This window comes from Zootoca vivipara, chromosome 2 (genome assembly GCF_963506605.1).
Source record: "Zootoca vivipara chromosome 2, rZooViv1.1, whole genome shotgun sequence".
Classification (NCBI taxonomy): domain Eukaryota; kingdom Metazoa; phylum Chordata; class Lepidosauria; order Squamata; family Lacertidae; genus Zootoca; species Zootoca vivipara.
In genome coordinates this window covers 82,989,637-83,013,263 of record NC_083277.1, presented here as the reverse complement: position 1 = coordinate 83,013,263, position 23,627 = coordinate 82,989,637, and the positions used below count along the sequence as shown (strand labels likewise).

Genomic DNA, 23,627 nt, shown 5'->3' with positions numbered 1-23,627 from the left:
CCAGTGGTCGGGGAAGATGGGAATTGTAGTCCAAAACATCTGGAGGGGCAAAGTTTGGGGGTGCCTGTTCTAGGGCCATTTCACCAACTTGGCCTCTGGCAAAGTGGTCATTCCTCCAAATGCTGATCGGTGATGCCTTGGGTATATGGTTGAAATATCAAGGAAATGCTTGATATTTCATGGGCTTCTCCTTGGAAATGGTGATGCAATCCAAGCCCACATACCCACCTGAAAGAGAAGTGGACAGAGGATAATTAAGAAAATAATGCTTCTAACAGATTTTTGCAACTTTCCATGATTTCCCTCTGAATAAGTGATTGCGACTAGTATTTGCCGATGAACATGGGATGGAACTGTAACTTTGGGACTACAAGTGGCTGAGCTATAAGAATGTATGCCTCTGGATGTCCTGTGTTGTTTCCAAATGTGCTGCCTTGACTTAAAATGGATGGAGGACCTGTGGCCCCCCCAGAAGTTGGCTTTCCAGCCAGCATGGTCATGAATGATGGAAGCCGTAATGCAGCACCAGCATCTTAGGCTATACAGATGCTCTTACACTCTGAGGATCCTTAGGCTGCAGTTCTATACCTGCTTACCTTGGGATAAGCTCAGTCGAAGTGAGTAGAACCTACAGCTGAGTACAGGATTGTTAGCTACTTTCAGCACTATGTGGCATTTAAATTGAGATTAGCCCAAAAGCAGCTGGGTTGTCAACGATGAACATCACTACAGAACAGAAATTCATTCAGGACTGACATACTAGAGGTATCAATGTTTGTGGTGCTCACAGCCAGAAGTTGATCTTTTAAAACAATTACATGATGCTCCTGTTTAGCTGTACGAGTATTTAACCTCATGGCTGATGCTGGGAACTGATGCATTGTCCTGCAGCGTACACACACAAAAAGGCAACCAAAGCCATTAAGCATCTGAAATACTTTGAGGAAAGGCCAAATACTTGATGCTTTATAATTAAATGGAGGAGGGGAGGTATGAATTGTGTGTGTTGTGGCAAGAGTCCATCTCTTCCCTATGTACAGGCCATGCTTCCACCCTTACCAAACAGACCAAGGACAGATTTTTTTTATTAAAGAACTATGTCAGATAGCTGGTGGAAGGCTGTCGTATGATATGATGGCCACTGGCTCCAGTGCAGAGTCTTAGCACTAGCTGTTTGCCATTATAAACTAAATGGACACACCTGATTCAGAGGCAGGCTACCTCTGAGAGCCAGCTGGCAGTCTAGCCACTCTCAAAAACAGGATGCTGAAGTGGATGAACTCTTGGTCTGAGGCTGCGGAAGTCTTTATGTTCCTCATTCTGACTTCAATGTACCTCTGGGAGTAGATAATAAATTAGGATTGATTCCCCCCCCCCCAAGATTTACAATGAAAGCAACAGCTCTGGCTGATAACTGTAAGGGAAGATTCTGCTTCAGTAAAAAATGCAGTGGAACCTCGGTTTATGAACACCTCGGTTTACGAATTTTCGGTTTACGATTTGGAACAGATTAATTCACTTTCCATTACTTTCAATGGGAAAGTTCGCTTCAGTTTATGAACAGACTTCCGGAACCAATTGTGTTCATAAACTGAGGTACCACTGTAGTAAAGAACTTTCAATTCCCATTGTGCTGATCCTTCATTGCTTTCAACTTGGTAGCAACTGTAGGGCGTTCCAGATTAAGTCAATGTCGAGTTCACAATTATTATTCCGTTCTTCCTGAGAAGTGGTTGCGTACTGCGCTTTGTGCTGGACTTCAGTAACATAACTGCATATTGAGAAGGGGAATGGGGTGAGGGAGGCTTTTCGTTTAAAGGACAATAACTCCTGGCTCCCATAAGAGGGTTTATTTGCTCAATCCACTATGCGTGCATCTGTTTATAAGATGCTGAACTGGACTTTTGGCATGGCAAGCAACCATAACAGACTCCTTGCCCAGGCAAAGCCTGTGTGTTTCTTGGAACAACAAAATTTGTGTGGGTCTTGGGAATGGCAAAAAATAAAATAGAACTAAGCCTGGGGGAAATCCTGCTATGACCTATTTTTTTTAGTGTAAGGTATAGAAGGTAAACGGCGTTTCCATGTGCTGCTCTGGTTTGCCAGAAGTGGCTTTGTCATGCTGGCCACATGACCTGGAAGCTGTACGCCGGCTCCCTCAGCCAATAATGCGAGATGAGCGCGCAACCCCAGTCGGTCACGACTGGACCTAATGGTCAGGGGTCCCTTTACCTTTTACCTTTACCTTATAGGGAGGGACCCAGGTGGCGCTGTGGTTAAACCACTGAGCCTAGGGCTTGCTGATCAGAAGGTTGGCGGTTCGAATCCCTGTGACGGGGTGAGCTCCCGTTGCTTGGTCCCAGCTCCTGCCAACCTAGCAGTTCGAAAGCACGTCAAAATGCAAGTAGATAAATAGGAACCGCTACAGCGGGAAGGTAAACGGCGTTTCCATGTGCTTCTCTGGTTTGCCAGAAGCGGCTTTGTCATGCTGGCCACATGACCTGGAAGCTATACGCCGGCTCCCTCGGCCAATAATGCGAGATGAGCGCGCAACCCCAGAGTCGGTCACGACTGGACCTAATGGTCAGGGGTCCCTTTACCTTTTACCTTTACCTTATAGGGGGCCCAGCTGCACAAATACAAATTATGGAAAGTAGGCTATGATAGACACTTTACAAATAGAGCTGCATACTTGGTATAGCATTTTTTTATTTTTTATAGTATTGGTTTGGATGTAGGTAGGTTGGAGAGAATCTGCACAGGAACTGAAGGGAAAAATATATGCTATGATGACACTTTTAAGACCGCTTAGTGTGCCATTCCAACAGGTCACTCAGAGCATACCCATTGGAATTAATGACTGTGACTAAGATTGGTTGATAAATTTCAATGGACGGGATTTACTTAACCAGCCCTTCAGCAGAAGCACCACGCAAGCTTCCCCTGCACACCATGCCACACCCAAAAATGGTTATTTTGGCAAGGTGTGTGTGCGCCCATCAGGAGGATGGGAGGAGAGGGAGATGATTCTATCCGAACAGCTGGAAGAGTGATGTTGACTTCAACCAAATATTTCCCGAGTAAAACTTCAAGTTATAAAGCCCGAGGTGCCACTTAAGTCATTGGGACTTAAAAGGGTAAACACACATCCCTTTACGTCATTTTACTACAGCAAATCATTCTGTGAACTACAACAGGAACAGTATAGTACTCTCTCTGCAGGATTTGCTTTATAAATCTCCTTTTGCTGTTGTGGTAAAAGCAAACAAGTAAGCAGCCACATGTCTTGCCCGTCCCAGGCCTGGACTGCTGCATTCTTTACCTTCCCAGTTATTGAGGTGCTGCTTCTCCAACACTCAACTTAGAAAAGTTAAGAGATGGCACAGCAAGTAGCAGGCTCTTATATAAAAGTCTCTCCTTTCAGTATGCAAACTGCAGCTGCACATGTCAACCAAGCTTTAAGGTACAGAGGCTAGAGGTGAAGGTGTTGGCCACTGTGTGCAGACTGCATCTTTTAAAGCCCATCTATATCCGTTTGATGACATAATAGACACAGCAGAACTATGCCAGCAGCTTCTACTTTGTAGTTTTACTTGAGCACACAGAAGAACCGGCCAACCATCATTAAAGGTAAAGGGACCCCTGACCATTAGGTCCAGTCGTGACCAACTTTGGGGTTGCGGTGCTCATTTCACGTTATTGGCCGAGGGAGCCAGCGTACAGCTTCCAGGTCATGTGGCCAGCATGACAAAGCCGCTTCTGGCGAACCAGAGCAGCACACAGAAACGCCGTTTACCTTCCCGCCGGAGTGGTACCTATTTATCTACTTGCACTGTGACATGCTTTCGAACTGCTCGGTTGGCAGGAGCAGGGACCGAGCAACGGGAGCTCACCCCGTCGCGGAGATTCAAACTGACGACCTTCTGATCAGCAAGCCCTAGGCTATGTGGTTTAACCCACAGCGCCACTCGCGTCCCATCATTACCAACAACCAATTTTGTTGTGGTTACAATAGTAGAGCGGTCCATTAACAGAAGGAAGATGCCACCTGTCCCATGCTTCATAAGAGTAGGCGAAGAGTAGAGCTAGCAGTTCAAATGGTTAAATCTCTTCTCCAGGCCTGAACTGGTACCTAATTAATTTTGAAGCAGGTTACACCCATCATGCAGCACCCCAAACTACTGTCCAGTATATGGAAGTCGTTTAACTGTACACAGCAAATGTAGAATTTGGAGCTGGATACAGGATTCAGGCCCAACATGGAACTATGCATTGCAGCATGTCATCTAAGGAACCAGCCTAGGAGCCAATATTATGGTGAAGCTGCTAGGGAAAGAGTTTTAGGGAAGATGAAGAAAGCAAGTCACCACAAGCGCAAAATTGTATTAGAACTGAAACCTATTTTGAGGAAATATATATATACTACACCCTTATCATATAAGCTGCCCCCCCCCAAAAAAACACAGAGCCACAACAGTGGAAACTCAAGTTCATCTTTATTTTAAGAAACTAAGAAAAATCTATCATAATTTATCACCAACAATATGCTACATTACAAAAGCAGTCACACACATGCAAACTTCGGGGGGGGGGGCACACACCCTGTTACAGTTAATAAGGCTCCATTTCCAATGATATTATTACAAAAAGCTACAGTTCCATCAAGTTGTAAGAGATACTCCCCAAATCCTGCATTCAAGGCACATATAGCTGCATGGACAAGGGTTACCAAGAGGAAAACCATTTCTGAATGCATTGAACAGAAGGACCATATTGTCAAGCACATGATAGGTTTCAGAGTTGGGCTACTTCCGCCATAGCAATACGTAATGCATGAGCACTTTCAGGCCCACAAGCAAGGCAGGGCTAACCAACATGGGCGCCTTGTCCCTACCTAGAAAACAAGCTTCTCCATCTCATGTAACATTTTCCTAGCAGCACTAATCTCTCAAGGTAATTGACTCGAGAATCCTAAATTCTGCCATCTCCATTGTAGCAGGCAGAAATGGAGGATAGTAATGCGCCAAAGGCATTTCTACCTCTGCACTGCTCAGGAGTTTCTCTAGCAAGTGGTCCTGTGCTACGTGCCAAAGTATGCGGAGGTGAAGGATTTTCATTTTATTTTTTTAAATCCCTGTGATGGGACATGATGTCCCACAACTGGCATGTGGGGTACAGGCAGTAATTTTGCCCCACTTAATACCAGCAAATGCTAGGAGGCCTTTACCAGAACAAAAGATGCAGCATTACATCGCCATTAAAACCTGTTACAGCAGAGTCCATTGCATTTGTCCATCATCAAAGAAAGGAAGTCCCTGGGAATGGCACAGCTATCCCTGCAAAGCACCATAGGAAACCTGCAGGCTGCTACTGTTGTGCCAATATTGGGACAGGGTAGCACAGGTGTTAAGAGGTACCTGCTGCATCTCTGCATTGGCACTGCAAACTTGTCCACTTCTCTATACTGAACTTTGGGTTCAAGCTCCCAGGAAGAAGACACCCTGGACCATACAATTCCCAAGCAGAATAATTCCCAAACAGATTCTCATTATTCTTTCCCCTGGACAGGGTACAGATGTCTACATAAAAAAAAACCAACAAAGTTGATGGGCACTTAGATGGCAAACCACACACAAGCACAAGCCCCCTCACCAAACAGATACACTTTGAAACTTGGGGCATGACCCACTCCTGAGAAGTACAGAAATGCCCAAAGTCAGGAGTTCCTCCTCACTTGTAGATGCTCCCCCCCCCCTTATGTCGGTGGAGGACCATTTGTAGCCATTAATTGCCAATAAATCCATGTGGAACTCCAAGGCCACATCAGTAGCTGTATCAGACTGTTGGTTATCTATGGCTGGGGGCAGCCCCCAGCCAAGTAGAGAAAGTATTGCTATGTCAACCAAAAGCAGAAGGGTGTGTTCCCCCCCACCCGCCAGCACTTACCAGGCGAAGTTGCACAGGACTGTCTCAAACAAGTGTAGAAGCTGCCCCATATCACTGAAGACCCAAACAAAATGTAGAGTGGGTCCAGTGAGCTAAAAGCAGCTCAAAAGCAAATTTGCACTTTCTGTCAAGTGGCAAAAACAGTGGCTAAGCTACGGTAAAAGCCAACAGAGCAATCATCTCATAGTGTTTCTCATTAGCTGCCCAAGAGATCAGGAGAAGGGGAGGGGGAACACCCCCGCAGTCAGCTAACACTAGATTCTGAAGCCCCTACAGGAGCGGCTGGATCGTACCTAAGGGGAAGGGTGTTGGGGGACAACAAGTCAAAATTCCCCCCAAGGGAAACTTTCCATTTCCAAGGAAACAAATTCAGTGGAAGGTCTCCACCTCCACCACAGTCCAGTCCCCGTGTGGGGATGACATGTCCTCTGGGGAGAAGCTCGTCACAGAAGTGATGCTGGCCCGCGATTCATCCAGAGGAGAGATCAGTTCGGTCCACTTGCCAATCTCTGCTTCGCTGCTCAGTGCTCCCTTCCCACCAGCTGCCCCGGAAGGGGCCTCCGCTGAGAAGAGCAGCGTCCGGCTGATCAGCTGCTGCACCATTGTGGCCTGGATGCTTCCTAGGTGAAGAGCCTGGTCTCGGGACGCAGCGCGCAAATGGCGGCTCCCGTCCTCTTCGTCCGGGCCAGGAGTCTCAGCGCCACTTTCCACTTCATAGATAGTGGAGAGGATCTCTGACGGACATGGTCCCCAGGGGAAGGGCAGGCCAGCCCCATTGTCACCTACAAACAGGGCAAGGAGCTTGGGTTGGAAAGAGTGGCCCTCAGCGTGGGGTGGTGACGAACAAAGAGAGGAAGTAACAGACAACAACAACACAACAGGAGAGCAGGGGAAGAGAGCCTAAGTTTACTTCTTTCTTTAAAAGAAAACCTGAGATGCTTCTCAGCCTGGCAAGAGCTGCCTTCAAAGGCTGCTGTTATCTATTGACAACCCTCCACCACCGCAATGCCTGGGCTGTGCAGAACCCCTTTTTTCAGATCGCATACTTTTGTCTCCCGCTAGTATTGTCCCATCCAGATATGGGGCCAGCTTAATGGACGTACAACAGCTGTAAGAATTGCCTGGGGACCTGGCTAGGGTTGCCTTTTGGATTCCCAAGCAACTCCCCATTCACTCATGGTCCCTTTCAGACAGCCACTCCCAAGTTTCTCAAGATGATAGATTGGGCAGGTTGGCAATTAATTCTTAAGAACTTCATTGGCTTTATAAAACTTAAGCTAGTTCTTAAATCAGTGTTATTTCTTCTCAACACCATCTATATTTTCTGGAGTCCTGGTTGACCATTTTACTTAAGCCGACCAGCAGCAGAACAAAGAGGTATCCATCAAGGAAGTTGTAGTTAAGTTGCCAGTCAGCTCTGCAATTCTTTTGACAAAACAGAACACCCAATCATTCTCACTGTATCTTTCGGCATGTGGCCTTGCTAGTCCAGTAGGATTTCAACATATTTTGCTCCCCCTAGCATGGCAATTAGTTTGAACACTCCATTTCACTACACCTATTGCTTCTAAAGAGGTCAACCTATGCTCTTCCTACCACCCTACAGAAGGTCTCAAGTTTAAGGTATCATATTCCAAGATTACAACTGTATCAAAGCTGGTTTGCCTAGATCAGCTGCCTTAGCCAACTTCATAGGACTGTAGTGTTGTTGTTGTTTTGGGGGGGGGTGTCTCATGGACCATAGAATCCCCTTGATGCTGGAAATCCTGAGCTAACATCTCCAGCAGAGGGCTGCCTAGCTTATGCTCAAAGACTTCCATCCCCCTAGATAATTGGGTTTGCTGCCTAACTGGTCCTTGCAATCAACAGGTTTCTCCTGCAACTTAAGCCTTAGGTCTAGGTCCAGGCCTCTGGAGCAGCAGAGTGGGTTTTGCCCTCTTCCATGGTATTCAGTCCCATTTCTAGAAAGCTCTCCTCTCTGCTAGCTGCATTAGAAGAGGCCTGTTCGAATTTCAATTTCTCTTATATTTGGTAAGGTGAGACTCACTTTAGGGGAGCTGCCTACAAGACTAGTCTGAAGATTTCCATAAGTATAACTCCTCCCCACCAAATGCTTTGCAGAGCCTTTCTTTTGGCAGGGCTTCATCTAGTTCATGAGAGAGAAGCAAATAGTGATGGGATCCCATCAAGAAAAATAACCTTCAAGAAGCAGGGATGCTCCAGAGCCACTAGAAGCAACCACTAGGTTCAAGGGTTGCTGAACAAGACTAGGAATGTGTATAGACCTTGATGGATTGAAACTCTACCCAGCTCTGCAAAATATTCCCATGATTCACTGGTGCCAATATGCCAGTCAGATTTGCCCCAGTTCATATGCAAAACCAACCAAGGTATCTGGGCTACTTGAGCAACACAGCACACAAGAGGCAGCTCTCAATGACAGGGCTCCACATTGCGTCCCTAACACCTGAGCAACTTTGAAAAATACGTGGACTGTCCTTGGCGAGATCTCGGAAGCAAAGCCACTTACAGCTGCACTAAGTTAGGGCTCTCCACTCTCTCCAAGCCCCCACCCCCCACCTCAAAATGGTAGGGAACAGATCTCCTGGAAAAACAAGACAGGCCAGATCAGATAGACAAAGTGATGCTTTATTCAACATATCAAGACTAAGAAGTTTACCCTTCTCATAAAACACGCTAAAATACACACAGTTTCCCGCGAAGAAGAGGGGTTGTCGAGATTGGGGGGGGGAGGAGGTATCAAACACAAAGAGACAAAAAAAGTATGCTTGTTTGGCTAGAAACACAGATGGAACAGGTGCACATGGAAGGAGAGGGGCCGTCTCCCTTCCCTACAGGGTACTATTGCACATTGAGATACCACAGGTTGGCACTTTTGACACAGACAAGGCAGGTTTCCTCTATACGTTACCTGCAGCCAAGCTATAAGTGGCAGTGAAAGGCTGGGATGACTCTTCACCCTGCCCTCCAGTCGTCTTCTGGGGAGCAGGCGAGGCCTGCAAGGAATGCTGCTCCCAATCCACGGGGGCCTTGCTGCCGGTCTCTTTGGGGAGCTGGTCCTTGCTGCCCTCTTCGCTCTCGAGGGAAGAGAGGCCAGGGCTCTTCCCACAGCTGTCGGTGGAGTGGAGGTGGAAGGCGCCAAAGACGTCGCAAGAGGCGGCAGAGTTGGTGGAGGCCGGGGTCTCGGTGCCCGCGTCTCCAGAGCCCGGCTCGTCAGACTCCTCCACGGAGTGGGGCAAGGGCGGCTTGCCTGGGAAAGAAGTCGACAGGCACACTGCCGTTTTGGAGAAGCCCGGGTCCTTCAGGAGATCAGTGTCCAGCTCGGCTTCCTCCTCGGAGGACACGGTGGGCTCAGTGGGCGGGTCGCCAAGGACCTCGTCAGCAGGCAGGGTCTCTGCCTCGTCATCTCCCTTCTCCATGTGGATGCCCAAGTCCAGTTCGCCAGGCAGGTCCTCCAGGGGGCTCAGGAGCTGGTGGCAGGTCTGCTCCAGTTTCTCCTCCGACTTGGACTCTATCCCGGAGCTGCTGTCATAGTCCAGCAGTTCCTCGGGAGTGCTGGTCTCGCTGCTGCTCTTGCCTGCCAAATCGGGTCCGCTTAAAGTGCTGGACTTTGAAGAGGAGCCTCCCCTCTCTGGGGACTGGGTCGTGGTCAGCACTGTGCTACTCAGCAGCAAGTCTGGGAGCTCGGGGAGCTGGGCGGGAGGCTCCTGCAGCAGCTCAAGGCTCTTCAAGGGCAAGGTCTGGGGTTTGTGCACCAACACCTGAGCCACACCGCTCGGAGAGAGCTCCCCTGAGAGATGGGGCCGAAAGCCTGGAGCTTCCCCCGCAGGAGCCTCCTCTTGGTTCACGTTATCCACACACATTTCTGGGAGCATTGGATCATCATCACCACCACCATTATCCACAGGGCCTCCAATTGCGGGGTGTCCACCCAAACAACTGAACGGGTCGCCGTGGGCTACAGAAGGTTCTCCAGCAAATTCTGTGGGAAGCAAGCTTTCAGGGGTCTGGGGAGAGAGTGGGGCCTGGTCCTGAACAAACTCACCGATTACAGAAGATTCTGCTGCATGTGGAGGCTCCAGGAGTTCATCGTCAGTATAAATGGCAGCTGTGTGTGGCCTCTCAGCCTGTGGAGAAGTGACCACTTCCTGTGTTGCCTCGCTACGTTCAGCTGCAAGCTCTAGCGGGCTCCTCCTCAGTCTCTCTGTCTCTGCCTCCAGTGGGGCCCCGTCCACCTGCCACTCCACCTCTGGGCTACAAGGCAGGCTTAGGACCTCGTCCATCACTTCATGTTCAGCTGCCCAAGGCTCTGCCATAGTTTCCAGGGGAGGACCTGCCTGGCTGGATGAGGAGGGCTGCTCTGCTGTGAGGACAGACACCTCCGGTTCCTCTGCTGTCTGTGCCAGAGGTTTGGCAGTTTGGGGCTCTTCAAGCAACCCAATATCTGGAACCAAAGACCCGGGAGAATGGAATCCTTCCACACAGCTAGGCATGGGGACATCTTCCCCAGTGGACACCTGGGTGCCGGGTGATGAGAGGTGGCTTATGCCTTCACAAGGCTCTTCCACGTCAAGCAGTAAGTGCGGCTGCTCAACAGCCACTGGAACATCAAGGCGCGGAAAGACTTGCTCCTCCAAGTACTCAGAGTCTGTGCCTGCCTGCCTAGGCTGGGAAGATTCCAGCGTTGAAGTTTGGGAAGCAAGCCCCGAATCAACAGGAGGGGATGGTTCGTAAGTGCAAGCTGCCTGCAAGCCCAGTATTTCGTCACCAGGGAGGTTCAGGACCTCAGAGGCGGCCAAATCATGTATCTCATCGTCATGAAGAGACAAGATGTTCACATCTTGCGGAGGCAGAGAGACCAGAGGTGCCTCGAGGACTGCTGGATGCGTCTCGGTGGGAGAGGAAGAGACCGTCACATCTTGTGGGCTAGACGAAGCCAGAGGAGCTGCAAGGACTGCTGGGTGCATCTCAGTAGGAGCGGAAGAGTCCTTCCCATCATCTGGACTAGGCAAAGCCAAAGGTGTGACAAGGATCACTGGGTGCATCTCGGTGGGAGAGGAAGCGACCGTCACATCTTGTGGATCAAGCGAGGACAGGGGTGCCTCAAGAACGGCTGGAGTTAGCACTTTCATGCTGGGATATCCAGCCCAGTCTTCCCCTTCCAAGCCCCCTGGCTCCAACTGCTCAGTCGCCACTGCTTCCACCCAGCAGGTCTCAGACACTGCCTCTTGGGAGTCTAGCAAGGAAACAGTCTCTACCTCTGTTGCAGGTTCTAATTGTTCTATGGGCCCTGCCTCCTCTATGGAGATGCTTTCTGCTTCACCGGTGCCCACCATGGCATGCCCTTCCTTGGCCTTCTGGACCTTCTTTTGAGAGGGGGCCTGCTCTTGGCTCGGAAGGGCATCTTTCTTGGGGACCTTCTTGCCTGGACTGCCCCCTGCAGGAGAAGCCTTGGAAGCAGAGGCAGCAGCTCTTTGTGGCGTGGGCGGATGCGAAGTCCCACCAGCCGCCTTGGCAGGAGTTCTGGGCTTAGTGGACTCTGAGAACTTCTTCGACGAAAGCTTGGTATTCGCAGGGGTGGCCGCATTCCTTTGCCCGAGGTTTTGCTCGGACTGAGATTTGGAGTTTGGGAGTTTGGGGTGCCTGGAGGGGGCAGGCGGCATCTTCACAGCAGGGTTTGATCTTGAAGGCTTCGCCTTAGAGGTCGGGACAGCTCTGGAAGCATCTGGAATGAGAAATCATATTTTAAGTCCATTGCAGCGATTGGCAAAGCCGAGCCTCTCGCAACATCCGTCAATGCATGCTGGAAGATTTAAGCAGCCAAAGGTCTGGTTCTCATGGCAGCTGCAATTCTGCTCCAAAGCCATAAACATTTACCCATTTTATACCTGCCAACTGGTTTCATACGAAATAACATAAAAGCCACAGTACTATCACTAGGAATGCTTCGCTATGCATCACACCCTACCCCAAAGGGATCTCCAACTGCTGCATCCCTTGCCTTATGGAGCCAGAATTTGGGTCACTTCAAACCCCCTTTGAAATAAGGCACCATGAGCTTTAGTTTAATGCAGATATGCAATGCAGGATCCCCCAACCTGGTACCCATCTGATGTTGAACTGCAACTCCCACCATGCTGGATCACTGGTCGTGCTGCCTAGTGCCAATGGAAGTTGAAGTGCAACAACCTCTGGAGGGCACCAGGTTGAGGAAGGCTGGTGGAATGTATAGTCCCCCAACTAAGGTGGCAGCTCTCACTCTCAGAAAGCCCCTAAAATCTCACTTCTGCTATGAACTCACTAGGTGGGCTTCGGCAATCAGCTTTCAGCCAGAGGCCTGCAACATGGAAATGCCAACCTATCTTCAGAGGATTGAAGTTAGATAATGTTATGTGGGTTTCTTTTTTTAATCCTTTTTATTAATTTTCCAATAAAAACAGCCAATTAACATATCCATAATCATAATCCAATTAAAAACAATAAACTAAAATAGAAAACCAAATTACAGTCCAAATTCTTAATTATTAATTATTCTGGGCTCCCCATAGTCTGGACCTCTTGAAGTATATCTCCAATATCTTCGTTCCTGCCTTCTTGTTGTTTTCATATTTCTACATTTCCGATCTTAATGCTTTAAAGTTCTCCATCCCTGGCTATGCGATTCTCAGTCATGTCAGAAATCATATATCCTTTCAGCCATCGAATACAGCTTTATTTGTAAATATGTATTTTTCCAACTGTATTTGCCAGCACAGCTTTTCCTGACTTCATTTCCAATCTTCCAATCCGGGCTGTTGTCCAAGTCTATCGTTTAGAGCAGTGATGGCGAACCTATGACACGCGTGTCAGACATGACACGCAGAGCCCTCACTGCTGGCACGCGCCCCATCAACCCATTCACGCTGTTGTTGTTGTCCCCCCCATTTGTTCTCCCTCTCTTCCTCACACTACAGCTTGTCTCCGCTGTTAAAACCCGGATCCTTTTTTGTCGTTGTTGCTGGTAGCCAGAGATTGCTGTTTTTTCTGGCACTTTGGCAGACGATGATTGGGTGTAACAGCATTCATTTTTTAACCCATTCTGTGCTGGGTTTTTTGGCGCTTTGGCAGACTATGTTGGTGCTGTGTGTTAGTTCCAGCAAAGGTATTATTCGTCATTTATTTCTGTTCTCTTCCCCCCCCCCAAAAAAAGCGCAGCAGCTTTGGGGCATCCCTCCCCAAAAGCAAAGCAACTTTTGCACCCCCCAAAAAACCTCCCAAACTTTGGTCAGCAGCTCCCCCATAAAGCTCAACAACTCTGGGCACTTTGTGATAAGGGGTTTTTGGTTTGGTTTGGTTAAATATTTAGTTTTTGGTTTATTAAATAGTTATATATTACAATTATACATTTTTGTTATTTAAACTATAAATATCATGAAATTGTGTTTTTTTTCTCGAAGTGACACACCACCTGAATTATGCTCAGTTTTTTGGTGAATTTTGACACACCAAGCTCAAAAGGTTGCCCAGCACTGGTTTAGAGTTTAATGACGCAACAACTCCCATGTTGTTAAATTATTCCAATCCGGGCTGTTGTCCAAGCCTGCCATTTGATGTTACGCATACTGTTTGCAATATTGCAATGTAAATGAACTGTATTCCAAATATATGTCATTTGGCAATCGATCAGCTTTCGGAGACCACACAATCCTCCCTTCTTGGCCCTAGAAGGGGGGCTGCTAGACATCCATTTAGCCTTCTCTCTCGCTCATAATGAAGAAATTCTGCGAACAGATGCACTGTATGTTATCCCAAATTATTGTCTCAAGTCACTACAAAGTCAGCCAGCAAGCATCTCCCACTTTCCTCAAAAAAGGGAGGAACTCTCTTTTTTCTGTGCTGTGTCATATTAACAAGCGCCATCTTGTTTCTTCTTTTATCTTTATCAAGTCTTTCAAGTCTAACCAAAGCTGCACAATTGAATACTTAATTATAAATAAAAGTCCATCTGTACTTTTTTTAAAAAAATATAGGTTTTTTAATGAGGCTTGGCATAGAAAAACAACTGTAGGTATTGAGAAAAGAAAAAGAACGTACCGATCACCTCCATAATCCAAATACCATGAGAATCTCTTTTAAGTCCGAGCATAAACACCAGGGACTGTGCCATTCTGTAGGTTTTTTTTTCAGTCTTCTTCGGTCCAGACTATGTCTGTTTATTGTCCAAATCTAATTATTTTATCAAACATATTTACGGCTATGAGAGTGGCTTTGGAGAGTGCCAGCAGTGTCGTGCTCTGGGACCCAGTGTCCTGCCGCTTGCACCTCGATGCAAGCTGACAATCTCAGACAATCTGCGGGTCTACGAGACAGTCCTACCCCACCCTGGGGAGTCTGCCACGGCTAATTACCCCCATATCAGCCCTGAATTACTGGCATGGCTGAGGTCTGATCATATGGGAGCCAGCCTTTTCTCACCGCTGGAAACAGGAAGCCTATGTTATGCAGGTTTCTTGACACATAGAAGTGTTATATAAATGTCTGGATTTCCAGAGGGGCAGCTGTGTTAGTCTGATGCAGCAAAAGTGATGACGCCTTAAAGGCATTTCACAGGTCTTGTCCCATGCCTAGAAAGCACGGGTCTGAGCAGTTTCTGCCTTGCCCCACTCCTTTCCCAGGGAAAACCCACTCTTTAGCTTGGAATAGGAACAAATAGCAATCTGAAGAAAACCTGATTGCTGTTTGCACTGACTGAGTGCTAGAGGGGTTTTCCCCGGGTAAACAAAGCAGGACAAGGGGAAGTGTGGAAAAGCCCATAGACTTGAGCCCACTTCACACGATGCATATATGCTGTGTACTCTTGTGGAGATTTGCTCATTTCCTTGTGTCCCCCCCTTGCAACTATACATATCCAAGATTCCACAGCAAGTGGAACTTTCCCCTTTCTGCATTATGCTGTGGAAGGCTCAGCCTTCCCATGAGCCACAAAGGACATAAGTATCTTCACATATACCTCTTTGTGTAGCCGGATTGCTCTTCTGCTGCGCTTCTACAGCTTGACCAGCAGCTGGCGCTGCCTGCTTAGGTTTCCCTACACCTTTGCTGTTGGCTGCGGTGCTATTGGCTGGTGGCCTGTTTAGGGCTGATGCAGTTGAATTCTTGGTCCCTGGCAACCAAGTTCTGAAACAGAAAGCAACAAGATTATGCAGGGGAGAAAGACTGTAGCTCAAGCTTTCAGAACACAGAGGCCATTGGTGCCAGCATGCTGGTGCACTGGCACAAATGCTAGTACTTCCAAGTCTTTGGCAATTAGCTGTGACCAGAGTGGCAAGGTTATCCCTGACAAATACCAGCCGTCAAGAGAAAATACTTGCAGTCAAGAGAAGAGAAGTGTTCTGGTGAGAAAGCTATAAAAACTATAGATTTAAAAAATCAGATCACTTCTTCCCTTCTAGCCACTCCTTGGGCCTGAAGCAGCTTCAGATCCTCAAAACAAGTGGGGGGGGAAAGAGGGAACATAAAATTAGTTGTGCTTCCCATTCCTCCACTTGTTTACAACATGCAAATCAGAGCCCTGAGGAAATGCAGAACCTTCCTGGAGAATACTCCCACCCACCCCCGACTGCTAACCTATCTCCGGGCTTTGCCTCCAGTCATTTCCAAGATTAAAAGAGGAAATGCCTAAAAGCAAATTAAAAGTAGGTAAATTTACCTCTAACAACTGATATTTCTCTCCCCACTGCTTTCTTTTTGGTACACCCAACAGACTGCCCCAAAGGAAGTCAATGGGGCAAAATTCTGCCTGTAGATTTGCCTTAAGAGGACCTCTCATTTCTGAAGAGGTGGCAGAGTGAAGATGATTAAACAGATTCCTTTTTTGTAAAGTGTGGCACATCACCAAAACTGGCATTTACTCTAGGCAGGGCAGCCTCTGCAGCACTTGGCCAGCACAGTTCAAAATACTGCTTCAGTAACCATCGCTTTTAGCAGAGAAGTGCCTGCTCCAATGTGCAGTGGGGGAAGCGCCGTACACAAGGCGATTGTGGGCCACATTTTCCTTAATCAGAATGGAAACTACACTTCAGTTGAGTTGGTTCAGGTACTGCACTGTTGCCAAGTGCACCCTATCAGTCTATTCAGAGACTGCAGAGGTAGGACTCACAGCAGATCCATAAAAACAGTACATGTGGTCATCTATGGGATGCATCATTAAGTGGGAGGTGTACGTTTTTTGTCGTTGCTATGGTGGTGTTCAAGAAGCTGGCAGCGCCCCCCCCCCCGCCCAATCACTCATCACATTACAGACCCACATCCTTGTGTCCTCTGCACCTCTGTTCTCTTACTTCCTTCTATCGGAAGCAGGGCTGCATCTACTCACTAGGACACGAGTCCTTTGGGCCCTTCAATGTTGCTGAACTACAACTCCCATCAGGCCCAGCGAGCATGGTCAACGGTCAGGGATGATGGGAGTTGTAGTTCAGCAACGTCCAGAGGGCCAAAAGTTCCCCACACCTGCACTAGGATGACAAAGAGCCACTGTGGTGCCAGTGGACAGTGCTGGACTCGGGTCAGTCACCCTCTTAGCCTGGCCTGCCTCCTAGGACTAATCCTGGGACAAAAGTACATGCCCTGTTCAGGGAGGCTTTTAATGTTTAATAGATTGTTGTGTTTTATTTTTCTGTTGGAAGCCGCCCAGAGTGGCTGGGGAAAGCCAGCCAGATGGGTGGGGTATAAATAAATTATTTATTATTATTATTATTATTATTATTATTATTCTAGGTACCATCCCCAGCATCTCCAGGCAGGGCTGGGAAAGATCCCTCCCTGCAACTCTGAACTGCTGCTGCCAGTCAGTGTTGGCTATGCTGAACTGAATGGACCAGCGGTCTGACTCACAGCTCCCTGTGCTCCTCCGTTCCATACCTGGGGGGCTTTGTCTGTTCAGGTCTCTTGACTTTCGTGGAAGTTGCCTTCGGTGCTACAGGAAGAGCAAAGAAGATACTTGCCTTAAGTAAACAGCTGATTAAAGCACAGAACAAACTGTCAGAAGACCCTGGCTGGATAAGCATGACAGAGCTATCAAGTCGCCAGCAGAACAGGGAAGGCTCCTGGAACCTCATTTCTCTACCAGATTTGAGTACATGGTGAGTGATTATCACAGCCAGGCCTGTGCACATATTTGCAAGGTATACAAGCGGAAACCTAGAGAAAGGCCTAGACAAATTACTAAGGGGTTTTAGGCGGGGAGAAAGGACCCTTCAGTTAGCCGCATAGTTCAATGTTGTTTCCAAAAATTGGCCCGCATGGCACAATTTGAGGAGGGAGAGTATATGGGAAGCTACTATGGAGTTAAGCTGTGTTTGAGAGAACCTGGCCCAGATCACAGCCTTCTCTAGACATGCATGGATAGGAACAAACCTCAAAGACTCCACCCAGTGTCTTAAGGGACTTAGCACAGCTTTAATAACCCCTACTGAAGAATTAAGCTGGCAAGGCATACCTGAAGCTGTCACCTGCGTTTCCACTTTTGTGGGTTTCTGCTGCACCTCCTTCTCCTGACTGATCCTTTCTGAAGTCTTTGACCCGCTGGGTCTGTCTCCCACGACCTTTTTCACTGCCCCCTTAGTAGACAAGTTGGTGGCAGTACTGGCCTTGGCCACTGGCTGCTTCGTCTGCAACACGGGGGGCTTCCTAGCTGCTCCATTGCTGAGCATTCTGGGGGCACTGCAAGGAACTGTAGGAGGACGACTTGTAGGGGCTCCTGGCTGCTTCCTGCCAGGGGCCTGCACTGGAGCCCGAGGGCTCCTGTTGGGCGTTTGCTTTGCTGCAGGTGGACAGGCAGCCCGGGGTCCTTTATTGGCCGTTGCCACGCCATTCAGCCGTGGAGCTGGGTCTCCACCAGCAGCGCCACTGTCATCCATCTTTGCACCGACTGACACTGGGCAGGCTGTCCGTATCTCTCTGAACCGCTAGGCCAGGTGCGACCTGAAAAAGAGGATCACCAACACTTTGTGTGGAACCCCACCCCAATGAAGCTCTGTGGGGAATGTGTGTAGTATTGCAGATGACTCTCACATCCTGTTGGTTCAGCAAGCTGAACCTAGCTGCTTTGGATGCAAAAAGCCAGCACTGACTATATACACAAAAGCATTCATATGTAGCCATCTAGTCACATGAAACTCTCTGCAGCTTGTTGCTAAAAGCTTTCAGAGAGGTGGATTCTATGTTGGTGGACTGCAAAGAAAAGCATGAAAATCCACGCAGTACGAAACTAATCTTCTAGGGATGCCAAAGTCAAAGTGGCAGCTGCCTTATGTTGGAGTCTTACTGGGAAGTCAAATCAGTAAAGCAACTGTTGTGTTGCTAGGATCCACCTTAAGAGTCAGAAGGCCAATGTTGTGTTGTTCATTAGATTGGCCCTATTTCTGCCACTGTGCAGTCCCCTTTGTGGAGCAAAGTGACAAATCAGGAACACTGCTGCCCAGAGAGCAGGTTCCATCACTCCCAGCAAAACAAAACAAAACACAGCGTTCCATCAAAACCACAGAGCACTCAAGGTTGGGGGATGTGGTGAGAAAGAAACACCAAATCCACCAGCAGAAGGAGAACCTGATACTCCTCACCATGCTCTGTTCCCTATGCCTTCCCAACTGACTTATCGGTGCCTCTAAACTGAGGAAAGACTCAAAACTCTACAGGGAAAGTTGAAGCACCGTATTTTTCTGTGTGTAAGACTAGGGTTTTTTTAAACCAAAAAAATAGGTTTAAAATTGGGGCTCTTAAAATAGGTTAAAAATGGGTACTGCTGAGGGGTGTTTTCATAATTTGGAATCCCTCAAAATAGGGGGCATCTTATACATGGAGTCGTCTTATAGACAGAAAAATACGGTACCTCTGAGACAAGGTGAACAGCAAAACAGAAGATGCAAATTTGTTTCAGCCAAATGCCTCACTCTTACACACACTTGGAGCCTATTTAAAATGCAAGGTTTATCCACATTGATTATCCAGGACTGGCATGTAGCATACAAAAGAGCTGACGGCCTTAGGCAACCGCCATGCACTGAATCTTGGGTTGATTTGACCAGAACAGCCTCTGCCAACAAATCAGCCCCTGCCAGTACAGCACGCTGGCTGAAGCCGAAAGCAACTGGAGGGAACCAGGTTGGGAGAGCTCCCCTTATGAGAACCTTGGGTGCACCTGATGCAGTTTGCACAGCAGATTGGGGACCAACTATTCTCCAAGCCTTGTTGCCAGTGGCAATTTTGCACCTGAGCAGAAGTGTCATGAACTGTAGCTGCAGAGGCTACAATACTGTACATAATAGCACTCCTCTCCAGGGGAGAGGGCAGAAGACAAGGGGAGGGCTGCCAAGCCACATGGTCCAAAGTTGACACTACCAATGCTCTACAGTGGTACCTCTACTTACGAATTTAATGCGTTCCAAATGCACATTTGTAAGTTGGAAAAATTTGTAAGTCGAATCCCATAGGAATGCATTGGGAGAAAAAGTTTGTAAGTAGAAAAAAAATCCTATCTAAAAATTAGTAAGTAGAAAAAATCCTATCTAAACCGCATCCAAGATGGCGGACGGAGCTCCATTCGTACGGTAAGTAGAGGTACCACTGTATTTCCCTGTGCAGGAAGTGAAAGACTAACTGGCCCTTGGCAGCCTCTGCACAGTCTTCCCAGGCAATAAGTGTCACAGAATACTTTGCCCGCTGCCCGTGAGCCGACTTAAATAGATAGATCTCAAGTCACCCACTGATTTAGAGAGGCTCTTCCACCTATATCCTAGGGCACCCAATGGTCCACCAGCAGATCACATTACCTTCTGCCCACTCTAGAGAAGCCATATGCAGAAAGCTTCAGTGACTGCTGACAGCTATTAGATCACGAAGGCAGTTCCCAGGGTCATTTCTATTCTGCTCTTAGAGCACAAGGGAATGAGGGGGCTAGGGGTAGAGTCTTCACCCATATTTGCTTATTCAGCTGGGTTTTTTTAAGCCCTAACTGAACATTCAGGATATTTAGCCACTCCTACGCTGACAAGAATGGTTAACTTTTAACCCACTGTTTGATGTGGGAGAGACAGATGCAGAAACAGCACCATATTTGCAAAAAGCACATTTGTTCAATGCAACAAGAATGAACTTTATGGGACCAACCCCTTGCAATAGTACTATCTTTTACACTTACTTGACACAACACCTCTTCATGTAAAGAACCTTCCCAGTCAATTTCAGCTATTGCCACAGTTATTACCAAATCTTATTTTCCATATTGTTTTGTTAATGAATACGACATTTTAAAACCCAGTAGAACTAAGTGTTGTTCGTGCTACAGTTGAGCTCTTTGAAATCTCTCTTACACACACCCTGTCCAAAATTGTATTTACACTCTTCCCCCACACTTCTACTGCCCAACTTGAGTACCTTTCAATTGTCTCAAACATCTTGTTCAGTTGTTTATAACCCACCACAACATCCTGGCATGTTTATAATTCTGCATCACCCAAAGCTGCAAAGCATGTTTCAGTCCACATCTGAGCCCAAGGCAGGCCCATGGGAAAACCTGCTTCTTTTCTAGTCCTTGAATGCTGCTGCATATTCTCAAACTTTCCAGCTACATTAGACGCTCAACAATCCCTCCTCTGCTCTTTCCTTGAAGCCATAAGAAGTGCAAGGGAGCTGCAGCCATTTCAGCCATTGCTTCCTCCACCCTCATCACACCTACCCCCAAAGCGAGAAAGTTAGATCATTCCAACAGTCACCCATTCACCTTTGTTTTGTTGTTTGTTCCAATTATTGTCCCAGGAGGAAGAGCTCTGCTAGCAAGCCTATAATTCCTCTTCTGGTTTTGGAGATGGCCATTACGTCCCCCAGCTACAACCTTGCCGGTCCGCTTTAATTACTCAAAATAAGTACCAGGGAGAAAGATCTTGAAGCATCAGTGTGCAAAGACATCTGCTTAGCTACCCCAATCCATTATCTTCCCCCCAACACAATCATCCATGACTTCTGCTTCCTGTTAGGTTAGGTAGGTGATTAGATTTGCAGACATCTCTCCCATTTAAAAACTCGCCTTATTTGATGCATATTCCCCAAAACTTATTTCCATTTTATAATTGAAGAACTTTACTTCACCAGTGATTTTCCTTATCCTTCAGTGTTCATGCCTGCCCTTCCTTTGCACACTTCTGTAGCAACATCCTTTCACTAGCAAATGGTCGGTACCCCTTGCTCTAAAGGGTTTTATTCATTCATTTCAATCCCAAAAAGGCTTTGCCTTTCCTCTAGACCAGGGGTCAGCAAACTTTCAGCAGGGGGACGGTCCACTGTCCCTCAGACCTTGTGGGGAGCCGGACTATATTTTGGAAAATAAATGAAAAATGAACAAATTCCTATGCCCCACAAATAACACAGATGCATTTTAAATAAAAGCACACATTCTACGCATGTTAAAACACACTGATTCCCGGACAATCCACGGGCTGGATTTAGAAGGCAATTGGCTTGGATCTGGACCCCGGGCCTTAGTTTGCCTACCCATGCTCTAGACTAGCCCATTTCTGCATCTCTCAATCATCCATCTAAAAGCCGCTAGCTCACCTGGATTCCCCCACCCCCATTTTTTTTTTTACTTTCTATTTCCTGTGGGATTTTTCCTGGAAGGGTTGCTTCTTTCCTAGAGAGGAGCTAATCCAAGGAGAGGGGAGGCTATTGCTGTTGAGTACAAAGCCTTAATACAAACTTTTTTCCTCCATTTTAGAGACAGGCTCTTTTACATGTATATTGTGAAGGAGGGGGAGAAAGGAACCCCTTTGTCCACTGTCAACTACATGGGACCCTATGAACAGTGAGATAGTTGAAGGCATTTGCTCTTCCAATAACCAGCTAAGAGAGATTTGGTTCAGTTTGCCTTTCCTGCAAAAAGGCAGCCTCAATTTCATTTTATCTTTTAAATGGATCCACCCAGCAATACCAGGGAAAGCCTATTCACTCTCACAAAGCACAGGGTGGGGCTGTGTGTTCATACGAGATGGTAGCTCATCACCACTGCAAATCCCTCCCTTAACAAAGGAAAGGGCCTGCACATCTTAGGAATTGGTCCTTCCTGGTTTCATGCCAGACCTTTTAGGGATGGGAGCTACTTCCCCCTGTGGCCCTTGACATTATGGAGGCTTTGTGTTTTTGTTTGTTTGTTTATATATAATATAAAAATCGCTTTTTCAGTACCAACGCCTTTAATGCACTTGCAGCCTTAGCTCGCTTCAGTCAGCTTGCTGGGGAAAATTCACATCACGCCTTTTTTTAAAAAAGAAAAATTGCCCTACTTACTGCACCCAGGGAAAGTGCAACAAGAAGAATAGCCACCAACGGGTACAGCAAATGCAGTGTGCAACTCCCTTCTCCGAGGGTGACAAGTTGGTCGAAGAGGGAGAGCGGACGGGGCTAACACAGCAGATTCTGCCCCGAAGGCTTCACGCCCAGATCAGAGCCTGGGATCCAGCTCCCAGTCTTCCCTTTGGCCGGGAGGATCCATTCAAAAACTGCCCAGCCTAACAAAAAAAGCCAACACCCCGCCCCGCCCCTCCAGATCAGGGCTGTTCGCTGGGTCCGCTTTGCACCTGCCGGCGCCATGTGCACCGGAGCCCCACACGCCCCCTGCCCCCCCCCAAAAGAAGCTGATCCCCAGCACGTGGGAAACCGGGGGAAGAGAAGAGAAGCAACCCGCCCTGCCCAGCCGTGGGGGGAGAGGCGAGCCGCCCAAACCCTCTCCGCTCCGCGCGCAGTTCCCAAAGCTCCGGCCAGGGGCCGCCCGCCGCCGGAACTCCCGGCGCCCCCTCGACGGCTGTTACCTCGCTCGCGGCGCGCCGGGAAGCAGAGCCAACCGTTCCTCGGCCGCTCCAGCAAGCGAAGGAGCCTTGGGGGCTTTTGTCTCCGTGCAGGGGATCCTGCCGGCCGGACCGGGCGTCGCTGCTGCTACTGCCGGTGCTACTGCTGCCGGCGGCGGCGGCGCCTGCTCTGGGCGTGTGTGTGGCCGGAGGGCGCGAAGGAAGGCGGGAGGGGAGGAGGAGGCAGCAGCAGCGCCAGAGACGCACAAAGTAGGCATGGGGAAAGGGGTGGGGCGGGAGGTAGAGCAGAAATGCCCCTCTCAATTACCTGGCCAGCCAATGGCAGCGCCGGTTGGGGTTTGGAAGGGATGATGTCACTCTCGCGGGGAGAGGCTGGCGCTGCGCGGATCAATTGTGTCTTCGGCTGCGCCGCCGGCAGCTATTGTGGCCCCCGCCCCGCCCCCGCCCATGTGGCAGCTGGTTAATAGTAATTCAGCCGCGGGGGGGGGGGAGCGTTAACCCTCCGCCTGCCGGAGCGCTGATAGCGAGCCTACTACTGTTAGAAGTGGACACACGGGGCTGGTTCACACGTGCGCGGATATATCCCCCTCCTGACCTGGCGGGGTACTGAACGTGTGAACTGGTTTTACTGAAAAAGAGTTGTTCGAGCAGTGGCTGACCCGGGGTGGCAGGACCCTGCCTGGGTCAAAGGGGCCCTTAGTGGGCCCTCCTGGCAGACCAGGCTAGCCCACCTCATCCCGGCTCACTGTCTGGCAGTGGTACTGACAGGAGCACCAGCCAGGTCTGCACAGCATTACTTGCCTGCGTTGCCCTTTTGCGTTTCCG

At 48.4% G+C, this 23,627-nt stretch overlaps 1 protein-coding gene across 2 annotated transcripts; it reads right to left on the bottom strand.

The window, feature by feature from the left end:
• Positions 1-4,378: 4,378 nt before the first annotated feature.
• Positions 4,379-23,189, bottom strand: PRR36 (proline rich 36). Of its 2 annotated transcripts, none has more exons than XM_035107979.2 (5): positions 17,444-19,544; positions 16,867-16,921; positions 14,957-15,123; positions 8,879-11,692; positions 4,379-6,728 (listed from the first exon to the last, which is right to left on the bottom strand). In XM_035107979.2, the coding sequence occupies exons 1-5, from the start codon at positions 17,862-17,864 to the stop codon at positions 6,316-6,318; spliced, it is 3,870 nt and encodes a 1,289-aa protein (XP_034963870.1). In that variant the 5' UTR covers positions 17,865-19,544; the 3' UTR covers positions 4,379-6,315. The 2 variants fall into 2 exon arrangements, with proteins under 2 accessions (XP_034963870.1, XP_060127744.1); XM_060271761.1 differs by lacking the exon at positions 4,379-6,728 and adding an exon at positions 22,806-23,189 and having other exon boundaries at positions 6,803-11,692; positions 17,444-17,928.
• Between the last annotated feature and the right edge of the window lie 438 nt (positions 23,190-23,627).

Bases quoted from the DNA above. Each gene is read 5' to 3' on its own strand.
- PRR36 (XM_035107979.2), bottom strand. From the start codon at position 17,864: ATGGATGACAGTGGCGCTGCTGGTGGAGACCCAGCTCCACGGCTGAAT. The intron at 16,922-17,443 runs GTATGCCTTGCC...CTCTTCCTGTAG, and splicing joins AACGCAGGTGACAGCTTCAG to CACCGAAGGCAACTTCCACG. The intron at 6,729-8,878 runs GTAACGTATAGA...CCCTGTTTGTAG, and splicing joins CACTTATAGCTTGGCTGCAG to GTGACAATGGGGCTGGCCTG.